The 11,363-nt window shown below is 56.0% G+C and overlaps 1 protein-coding gene across 1 annotated transcript; it reads left to right on the forward strand.

Moving 5' to 3' along the window:
- Positions 1 to 994: 994 nt before the first annotated feature.
- Positions 995 to 10,587, forward strand: LOC127587170 (uncharacterized). The gene is made up of 14 exons (XM_052045363.1): positions 995 to 1,010; positions 1,167 to 1,268; positions 1,735 to 1,800; positions 2,207 to 2,230; positions 3,183 to 3,254; positions 3,380 to 3,439; positions 3,775 to 3,852; positions 5,917 to 5,994; positions 7,289 to 7,366; positions 7,708 to 7,809; positions 8,418 to 8,519; positions 9,141 to 9,242; positions 9,819 to 9,920; positions 10,469 to 10,587. The coding sequence occupies exons 1-14, from the start codon at positions 995 to 997 to the stop codon at positions 10,585 to 10,587; spliced, it is 1,101 nt and encodes a 366-aa protein (XP_051901323.1).
- The last annotated feature ends 776 nt before the right edge of the window (positions 10,588 to 11,363 follow it).

The following is an 11,363-nucleotide window of genomic DNA, read 5'->3' on the forward strand; positions in this document are numbered from 1 at the left end:
TCTCCCCCCCCCTCTCTCCCTCCCCCTCTCACCCTCTCCCTCCCCTCTCTCCCTCTCCCTCCCCCTCTCACCCTCTCCCTCCCCTCTCTCCCTCCCCCTCTCACCCTCTCCCTCCCCCCTCTCATTCCCCTCACCCTCTGCCAGCTCTCTCCCCCTCCCTCCTCCCTCTCCCCCTCCTCCAGTCTCCCCTCCCCTCTCCCCCCCCTCACCTCCCCATCCCCTTGCCACCCCAGCTCTCTACCAATCTCTCCCCCCCCACCCCCTTTCCCCTTCCCCCTCCCTCTCCCCTCCACCCTCTCACCCCCCTCATCCCCCCTCCCCCCTCAGCCTCTCACCCCTTCTCCGCCCTGCCTCTTCCCCTCCTCCCCTTCCTCTCACCCCCTCCCTCTTACCCCATCTCTCCCTCCCCTTCCCCTCACCTCCCTCTGACCCCCTCCCCTTTCCCCATCTCTCCTCATTTGCCCCTCCCCCCTCTCCCCTCCCCTCCCAGCCCCCTCCTTCCCTCTCCCCGTGTCTGCCCACTCTCTCCCCCTCTCCTACCCTGTCCCCGCCTCTCCCTCACACACCCACCCCCTCACACCCTCCCATCTCACACACCCGTCAAACACCCCTTCGCACCCTCCCTCACACACACACACCCTCTCGCACCTCCCCCATTCTCACAACCCCCCCGCACCCCCCTCACTCCCCCATCTCACAATCCCCTCACACACCCGACTCTCAGCCTCCCCCTCCCCTCACACCCCCATCTCATCCTCCCTCACACCCCCACACCCCCTCACACACAGCCCCACTCTCACAAACCTTCCAACCCCTCTCTCCCCATCTCATAACCCCCACAACCTCCCCATCACACCCCCTCTCGCACCCCCTCACAACCCCCATTCTCATAGCACCTCTCACACACACCCCACCTCACACCCCTCAAAATCCCCATCTCACACCCCAGCTCATGCCCCGCCCCCTCACAGCACCACCCCCTCACAACCCCTCTATGGGAGCTCCGCAGTGCCCCTAGATCTGGCTGTGTGTGGGAGGGGAGGGGAGGGTGAAGGGGAAGGAGAGGGGAGGGAGGAGGGGAGAGGAGGGGAGGGGCTCGGCTCCTGTCAGGGGGACGGTCCAGGAATGGAGGTAGATCCCACACACACAGTTCCCTGTCTCCGCAGACCTGTACGGCAGACGCAAGCTTGGCCCGGGAGAGTACGGTATTTACGAAGACATCGACTACGGAGGCGTGAAGCGTCTCTCACAGATTTCTCACGTGTCAGGTACTGGGTCTCTCCCCCACCTTCCTGAGGGGGAAGCGCCGCGCCGTGGGAAGGGCAGTCAGGAGGGAGCGCCGCGCCGTGGGTGGGGCGGTGAGGAGGGAGCGCCGTGCTGTGGGAGGGGCGGTGAGGAGGGGGAGTGGGGGAGCGGTGGGGGGTGGGGGGTAGTTCTCCTCCGGGGTCAAGAACCACCCGCTCACCCGACGCCACTCAAACGGAGGATCGACTCTCAAACTCAAGTTGCTGCCTGTGGGATCTTGCTGTGTGCAGATTTGGCAGCCCGGAGCTGGGACGCCCTGAGAGACCTGTGACTGGTACAGGTCTAACCCTCTGTCTGGGATCCCTCCCATCAGCACAGCCTCTCCCCTCCACCTCGCGCCCCTCCGGACCCCTCTTTGCCACCCCCACCCCCACCCCACACCATCCCCTCTCCCTGTGTCTAACACACCTCTTCCAATGTCCACTGCAGAGGCCAACAGCTCCATTGGAAAGGGAGAATATGCAGACATAGACCAGGAGCGAGGTAGCATCGAAGGTGAGTGTCTCCCTGGGGAGGTTTGCAAGGATTTCGGATCCTGTTCAAATCCACCCCACCCAAAAACACCCCCTCCCTACAGCACCGGCCCACAGCGGCCGCAGTGTGCACCGTCTACAGAATGCACTGGGGTCTCTCGCCCGGGCTACTCCGACAGCACCTCCTGAACCCCCACTCCTCCCCTCCCTACACCCCTCCCCGTCTCTGTGACCCCCTCCGGCCCCTACACCCCTCCTCTTCTCTGTGACCTCCTCCGGCCCCTACACCCCTCTCCGTCTCTGTGACCCCCTCCGGCCCCTACACCCCTCCCTCTGTGACCCCCTCGGCCCCTGCCTCCTTCCCTCTCTCTGTTCCCCTGGTGAATAAGTTGGGCTTGTCACTGAGCAGCCTGTCTCTCATTTTGCAGATGGTTACAACGACGTGGAAAGTGGTGAGTGTGAGGTTTAAAACTCGTTTTAAGCAAACACAGGGTCAGGCAATCTCTCTCCATCCAACTTGCGTGAGGCAGACAGGGTAAAATTGCAAGCAGTGCCATTAAATTAGTGGGGAAATCAAATTTAAAACTTACTGGCTAGTTGTGTTGATTTGAGTTAAAAGCATACTGGGACTAGCATCAAAAGTTAGTCACAGCCAAGTTTATTGTGCGACGCACAAGTCCGTGTGCACGGGTGCAGTGAAAAACTTACTTGCAGCAGCATCACAGGCGCAGAGCATCAGATAAGCAGCATTCACAAGAAAAATACATTAAATATAAATCATGCAGAATCTTTACAAGAAAGAACACAATTAGAACAAAAAAGTCCACTGCAGTGCAAAGCGGTCCCAGTGTTGCTGTACTGAGGCAGTGATTAGGGTTGTGCCGGTCGGTTCGAGAACCGAGTGGTTGAAGGGAAGTCGCTGTTCCTGAACCTGGGGGTGTGGGGACTTCAGGCTTCTGTACCTCCTGCCCGACGGGAGCTGCGGGAAGACGGCACGGAGGGAGGTATATGGAGGGAATGGATAGGGAGGGAGGTACATGGAGGGGAATAGGTTGGGGAGGGAGGTATGTGGAGGGGAATGGGTTGGGGAGGGAGTTACGTGGAGGGGAATGGGTTGGGGAGGGAGTTACGTGGAGGGAATGGATAGGGAGGGAGTTACGTGGAGGGGAATAGTTTGGGGGGGAGGCATGTGGAGGGAATGGATAGGGAGGGAGGTACATGGAGGGGAATAGGTTGGGGAAGGAGTTACGTGGAGGGCAATGGGCTGGAGGGGGAGGTTAAATGGAGGCTAACGCCAACTATGACAGAGCCGGCTGGACACCAGCACAACCTTGTGGGCCGAATGGCCTCTGCCGTGTTGCACTGTTCCATCGATCTATCACCGTGATGGCCTTTTCCCGACAGGAACGCCCTATCTTGCAAAGGAGTACTACGATGACGTGGAGGGCGAGGATATTGAAATGGAGGAGATGAACGGTGAGTCCCGAGCATCCGTGGGTGTTGTGGAGGTGGGCGGTGGGTGGGGGTCTCTGGGATAGCAGTGAGGATGGACAGGCTCAGAGACCAGACTAACACAGGCGATGTGTCTTGTCCACCTACAGAGCGCGGTAAGGAGGGCTACGATGATATTGGATCACCTACCGACACAAAATGGAAATCAGGTGAGCTTGCACCAAACCCCGGGAGTGTGTGACGGGACGGTGCGGAGGGAGCCTCACCCTGTGTCTGACCCCGGGAGTGTGTGACGAGACGGTGCGGAGGGAGTCTCACCCTGTGTCTGACCCCGGGAGTGTGTGACGGGACGGTGCGGAGGGAGCCTCACCCTGTGTCTGACCCCAGGAGTATGTGATGGGACGGTGCAGGGGGAGATTGATGATGTCCTGTGGTGTACAGAACCAGTGTGACGGACACATCATCACCATCGGATATACATGTACTGTGAAGTGTTGATGAAATGAAGGATGTCACGTCACTGACGTGTGATGTATCGTTCCAGGAATCACCGGGAAGGAAGCTCAGAAGCCCGGGAACGAATATTACGATGACATCGATGATCCTGACTCAGCGATGAAAGGTTAGTGAGGGTGACCTGTTGTTCCGTGGGTCAATGCACCACAGGTCAACTATACACGGAGCCTGCACACTTCCCCACTCTGTATCCCTGGGTCAGACCACACCGGGAGCACCGTGCACAGTTCCGGTGTCTGTATCCCTGTGTTAGTCGACAGTGCCTAACCCTCTGTCTGACCCCAGGAGTGTGTGATGGGACGGTGTGGAGGGAGCTTCACTCTGTGTCTGACCCCGGGAGTGTGTGATGGGACGGTGCGGAGGCCAATCAATGTTCTCCTCTGTTAATGGCAGGACCCTTAACAGTGTTGATGTACAGAGGGATCTTGGGGTCCAAGTCCACAGTTCCCTGAAAGTGGCCGCACAGGTCGACAGTACGGTAAAGAAGGCGTACGAGGCACTGAGTTCAAGAGTCAGGAAGTTACGTTGCAGCTGTATAAACCTCTGGTTAGGCCGCACCCGGAGTATTGCATTCAGTTCTGGTCGCCCCCGTTACAGGAAGGGTGTGGGGGCTTTGAAGAGAGTACAGGAGAGGTTCACTAGGATGCTGCCTGGATTAGAGAGCAGGAGCTATAAGGAGAGGTTGGACAAACTTGGGTTGTTTTCTCTGGAGCGGCAGAGGCTGAGGGGAGACCTGATAGAGGTTTACAAGATTATGAGAGGCACAGATAGAGCAGACAGCCAGTATCTTTTTTCCCCAGGGTCGAAATGTCTAATAGCAGAGGGCGTGCATTTAATTTGAGAGGGGTAAGTATAAAGGAGATGTGCGGGGCAAGTTTTTTTACACAGAGAGCGGTGGTGCCTGAATGTGCTGCCAGGGTGGGGGTGGAGCAGATACGATAGAGGGGTTAAGAGGCTCGTAGACAGGCACATGGATGTGCAGAGAATGGAGGGAGATGAACCGTGTGCAGGCAGAAGGGATTGGTTTATAACATAGAACATAGAACACTACAGCACAGTACAGACCCTTCAGCCCAAGGTGTTGTGACGACATTTTATCCTGCTCTAAGATCTGTCTAACCCTTCCCTTCCAAATGTTCACCCTAACCCTCCCAGTTCTCTATCATTCATGTGGCTATCTAAGTGAGTCTCAAATGTCCCTAATGTATCTGCACCCACAACCTCTGCCGGCAGTGCGTTCCACGCACCCACCACTCTCTGTGTCAAAAACTTACCCCTGACATCCCCCTTATACCTTCCTCCAATCACCTTAAAATTATGTCCCCTCGTGTTATACATTGTCGCCCTGGGAAAAAGTCTCTGACTGTCCACTCAATCTATGCCTCTTATCATCTTGTACACCTCAATCAAGTCACCTCTCATCCTCCTCCTCTCCAAGGAGAAAAGCCCTTGCTCGCTCAACCTATCCTCATAAGACATGCTCTCCAATCCAGGCAGCATCCTGGTAAATCTCCTCTGCACCCTCCCTAAAGCTTCCACATCCTTCCCATAATGAGGTGACCAGAACTGAACACGATACTCCAAGTGTGGTCTGACCAGAGTTCTATAGAGATGCAATATTAGTTTTTTGGGTATCATTAGTTTAATTAGTTGGGCTCAACATTGTGGGCCGAAGGGCCTGTTCCTGTTCTGTACTGTGCTACGTCCTAAACCAGGATAGAGTAACACTGGGGCAGTCAAATGCAAAGTCACCTGGCTAACTCCTGTGCTGTCCGTTCAAGAGAGGTTGGACAATTTGGGTCGATATCCCGTGGGGTGTAGTAAGACGAGGGGTAACCTTACTGAGGCATCTCAGAAGGGGCAAGACAGGGAGGTGTGGAGATGTCTCCCCCAGCTCGAGAGTCTCGATCGAGGGGACAGAGTCACAGGAGGCGGGGGGCACTGCGGGGCTATCATTTCTCTGCCCCGGACGGAGGTGGGGAATGGATCATAGGGAGATGTGGGTGGGGGATCGAGGGCGATGGGGAGCTGGGGCACGGGAGGAGATAAGGTCTCGGAAAGATCAGCCATGCCGGGACACGACAGAGGGACCAAGTGGCTATCTCCTCGGCCGAGGACTGCTGATGAAATGAAGGAGGTCACGTCACTGACATGTGATGTATCGTTCCAGGAATCACCGGGAAGGCAGCTTGGAAGCCCGGGAATGAATATTACGATGACATCGATGATCCTGACTCAGCGAAGGAAGGTTAGTGAGGGTGACCTGTTATTCCGTGGGTCAATGCACCACAGGTCAACTATACACGGAGCCTGCACACTTCCCCACTCCGTACCCCTGGGTTAGACCATACTGGGAGCACCGTGCACAGTTCCGGTCTCGGTATCCCTGGGTCAGGCCCACACCGGGAGCACCGTGCACGGTTCCAGTCTCCATATCCCTGGGTTGGACCACACCGGGAGTGCCTAATACCATCGTAATTTACCATCCCCCAATTAAATACTTCCCCATAACGTCTGCTCCCACCCTTGTCCACGGTTGTGCTGAAGGTCAGGGAGTTGTGGTCACTATCCCCGAAATGCTCGCCCACCGAGAGGTCTGTCACCGAGAGATTCATTGCCTAGTACCAGATCCAGCATGGCCTCTCCTCTTGTCGGCCTGTCCACATACTGTGTCAGGAACCCTTCCTGTACACACCTAACAAATTCTGCCCCATCTAAACCTCTTGCAGTAAGGAGGTGCCAATCAGCATTTGGAAGGTTGAAGTCACCCGTGACAACAACCCTGTTATTTTTGCACCTTTCCAAAATCTGCCTCCCGATCTGCTCCTCAGTGTCCCGGTGGCTATTTGGGGGCCTGTAGAATACTCCCAATAGAGTGATTGCTCCCTTCCTGTTTCTGACTTCCATCCACACTGACTCAACAGACGATCTCTCCATGACGTCCTCCCTTCCTACATCTGTGATACTATCCCTGATTAGCAATGAAACCCCATCCCACTACATCCCTCCCTCTCTCTTTTGAATCATCTAAACCACGGAACCTCAAACAGCCACACCTGCCCTTGCCACAGCCAAGTCTATGTAATGGCCACAACATCGTAATTTCATGCAATGATCCTGTGTGTTTCCTGACTGTAGGAATTTGATGGGACAGAATATAAGGAGCTTCACTCTGTGACTGACCCCGGGAGTGTGTGTTGGGACAGTGCGGAGGGAGCTTCACCCTGTGTCTGACCCCGGGAATGTGTGACGGGACGGTGCGGAGGAAGCTTCACCCTGTGTCTGACCCCGGGAGTGTGTGATGGGACGGTGTGGAGGGAGCTTCACCCTGTGTCTGACCCCGGGAGTGTGTGATGGGATGGTGCGGAGGGAGCTTCACCCTGTGTCTGACCCTGGGAGTGTGTGACGGGACAGTGTAGAGGGAGATTGATGATGTCCTGTGGTGTACACAGCCAGTATGTAGGTCACATTATCACCATTGGTTACAGACGTACTGTTAAGTGAAGGATGTCACATCACTGACGTGTGATGTATCATTCCAGGAACCGCCTGTAAGGCAGCTCGGAAGCCCGGGAACGAATATTACGATGACATCGATGATCCTGACTCGGCAAAGGAGGGTTAGTGAGGGTGACCTGTCGTTCCATGGGTCAATGCACCACAGGTCAACTATACACGGAGCCTGTACACTTCCCCACTCCGTACCCCTGGGTCAGACCGGGAGCACCGTGCACAGTTCCAGTCTATGTTTAATATTGTTGGTTTTGGAGGGGGGGGCTATATTGAGAGAAAGAGGGATGCAGGGGCCAGAGGGGGTCACAGAGATGGGAGGGGAGTAGAACTGGGGGGGGGGGTGACAGAGACGGGAGAAATGCTTCCCACAGTTGGTCCAAGTGAGTGTGAGTCTGTGGATGTGTTGACTTGGAAGGGAGCCGTTGATACATTCTGAATGTGTTTGAAGGGCTACTCAAGACTGCAGATCCGGAGGAGACAAGTGGCAGAGATTACGAGAACGTTCCTGAATCTTCCTCAGCTCAGGCTGGGAGAAAAGGACGTCCCGCTGGTGAGAACCGAGATTGAACGTGATGCAAGATAGGGAGCAACTCATGGGAATTCCTCCCCGTCTCTGTAACCCCCTGCGGCCCCTACACCCATCCCCAAATCTGTGACCCCCTCCAGCCCCCACACACCTCCATGACTTTGTGACCCCCTCCGGCCCCCACACCCCTGCCTGTCTCTGGAACTGACCAGAATCCCCACACTCTTCAATATCTCTGAAACATCCCCAGCACCTCACTAGATCTGCAGCTTCAACCTACCTGTTCTTGAATCCAATTCCCAGTGTTAGACCAAACCGGGAGCACCATGCACAGTTCCAGTCTCTGTATCCCTGGGTCAGACCACAGCGGCAGCACCGTGCACAGTTCCGGTCTCCGTATCCCTGGGTCAGACCCACACTGGGAGCACCGTGCACTGTTCTGGTCTCCGTATCCCTGGGTCAGACCACACCGGGAGCACCGTGCACAGTTCCGGTCTCCATGCATTGCCAGATCTATAGGAGCCTACAGAGACAGGGGAGAAATGTTACCCAGAGTTGGTCCAAGTGAGTGTGAGTCTGTGGATGTGTTGACTTGGAAGGGAGCCGTTGATACATTCTGAATGTGTTTGAAGGGCTACTCAAGACTGCAGATCCGGAGGAGACAAGTGGCAGAGATTACGTGAACATTCCTGAATCTTCCTCAGCTCAGGCTGTAGGAAAAGGACGTCCTGCTGGTGAGAACCGAGATTGAACGTGATGCAAGATAGGGAGCAACTCATGGGAATTCCTCCCTGTCTCTGTAACCCCCTGCGGTCCCTACACCCATCCCTGACTTTGTGACCCACACCAGCCCCTACACCCTTCCCCATCTCTGGATTAGACCAGAATCCCTGCACTCCTCAAAATCTTTGAAACATCCCTAGCACCTCACCTGATCTGCAGCTTAAACTCACCTGCTCTTAAATCCCATTCCCAGTGTTAGATCGCACTGGGAGCACCGTGCACAGTTTCGGTCTCCGTATCCCTGCTTCAGACCACACCGAGAGCACCGTACACAGTTCCAGTCTCCGTATCCCTGGGTCAGACCACACTGGGAGCACCGTGCACAGTTCCAGTCCTCGTATCCTTGGGTCAGACCACACCGGGAGCACCGTGCACAGTTCCAGTCCTCGTATCCTTGGGTCAGACCACACCGGGAGCACCGTGCACAGTTCCAGTCTCCATGCATTGCCAGATCTGTAGGAGTCTACAGAGACAGGGGAGAAATGTTTCCCACAGTTGGTCCAAGTGAGTGTGAGTCTGTGGATGTGTTGACATGGAAGGGAGCCGTTGATACATTCTGAATGTGTTTGAAGGGCTACTCAAGACTGCAGATCCGGAGGAGACAAGTGGCAGAGATTACGAGAACGTTCCTGAATCTTCCTCAGCTCAGGCTGGGAGAAAAGGACGTCCCGCTGGTGAGAACCGAGATTGAACGTGATGCAAGATAGGGAGCAACTCATGGGAACATTCCTCCCCGTCTCTGTAACCCCCTGGAGCTCCCACACCCCTCCCCATCTGTGACCCCGTCTGGCCACTCCACCCCTCCCTGTCTCTGTGACAACCACCGGCCCCTACACCCCTCTCCGACTCTGTGACCCACTCCGGCCCCTACACCCCTCCCTGTCTCTGGAACAGACCACAATCCCCACACTGCTCAAGACCTTTGAAACATCCCTAGTAACTCACTAGATCTGCAGCCTCAACCTGCCTGCTCTTGTATTCACACCGGGAGCACCGTGCACAGTTCCAGTCTCCGTATCCCTGGGTCAGACCCACACCGGGAGCACCGTGCACAGTTCCAGTCTCCATATCCCTGGGTCAGACCACACCAGGAGCACTGTGCACGGTTCCAGTCTCCATGCATTGCCGGATCTTTAGGAATCTACAGAGACAGGGGAGAAATGTTACCCAGAGTTGGTCCAAGTGAGTGTGAGTCTGTGGATGTGTTGACTTGGAAGGGAGCCGTTGATACATTCTGAATGTGTTTGAAGGGCTACTCAAGACTGCAGATCCGGAGGAGACAAGTGGCAAAGATTACGAGAACGTTCCTGAATCTTCCTCAGCTCAGGCTGGGAGAAAAGGACGTCCCGCTGGTGAGAACCGAGATTGAACGTGATGCAAGATAGGGAGCAACTCATGGAAACATTCCTCCCCGTCTCTGTAACCCCCTGCGGCCCCTACACCCATCCCCGACTCTGTGATCCATTCCGGCCCCCACACCCCTCCCCGTCTCTAGAATAGACCAGAATCCCCACACTTCTCAAAATCTTTGAAACATCCCCAGCATCTCACCAGATCTGCAGCTTCAACCTACCTGCTCTTGAATCCAATTCCCAGTGTTAGATCGCTGGGTCTGTATCCCTGGGTCAGACCACACCGGGAGCACCGTGCACGGTTCCGGTCTCTGTATCCCTGGGTCAGACCACACCGGAAGCACCGTGCACAGTTCCGGTCTCCCTATCCCTGGGTCAAGCCACACCGGGAGCACCGTGCACAGTTCCAGTCTCCATGCATTGCCAGATCTGTAGGAGTCTACAGAGACAGGGGAGAAATGTTTCCCAGAGTTGGTCCAAGTGAGTGTGAGTCTGTGGATGTGTTGACTTGGAAGGGAGCCGTTGATACATTCTGAATGTGTTTGAAGGGCTACTCAAGACTGCAGATCCGGAGGAGACAAGTGGCAGAGATTACGAGAACGTTCCTGAATCTTCCTCAGCTCAGGCTGGGAGAAAAGGACGTCCCGCTGGTGAGAACCGAGATTGAACGTGATGCAAGATAGGGAGCAACTCATGGGAATTCCTCCCCGTCTCTGTAACCCCCTGCAGCTCCCACACCCCTCCCGATCTGTGAGCCCGTCTGGCTCCTCGGCCCCTCCCCGTCTCCGTGACCCCCTCCAGCCCCTACATACCCTGTCTCTGTAACTCCCTCCGGCCGCTACTGCCCTCCCCGTCTCTGTGACCCCCTCCAGCCCCTACACCCCTTGTCTCTGGAACAGACCACAATCCCCACAATATCTATGAAACATCCCCAGCACCTCATTAGATCTGCAGCTTCAACCTGCCTGCTGTTGAATACAGTTCCTGGTGATAGGTCGCACTGGGAGCACCGTGCACAGTTCCAGTCTCCGTATCCCTGGGTCAGACCACACCGGGAGCACCGTGCACAGTTCCGGTCTCCGTATCCCTGGGTCAGACCACACCGGGAGCACCGTGCACAGTTCCGGTCTCCGTATCCCTGGGTCAGACCACACCGGGAGCACCGTGCACAGTTCCAGTCTCCGTATCCCTGGGTCAGACCACACCGGGAGCACCGTGCACAGTTCCGGTCTCCGTATCCCTGGGTCAGACCACACCGGGAGCACCGTGCACAGTTCCAGTCTCCGTATCCCTGGGTCAGACCACACCGGGAGCACCGTGCACAGTTCCAGTCTCCATGCATTGCCAGATCTGTAGGAGTCTACAGAGACAGGGGAGAAATGTTACCCAGAGTTGGTCCAAGTGAGTGTGAGTCTGTGGATGTGTTGACATGGAAGGGAGCCG

The sequence above is a fragment of the Pristis pectinata genome, chromosome 39, assembly GCF_009764475.1.
Source record: "Pristis pectinata isolate sPriPec2 chromosome 39, sPriPec2.1.pri, whole genome shotgun sequence".
NCBI classification, from domain to species: Eukaryota; Metazoa; Chordata; class Chondrichthyes; order Rhinopristiformes; family Pristidae; genus Pristis; species Pristis pectinata.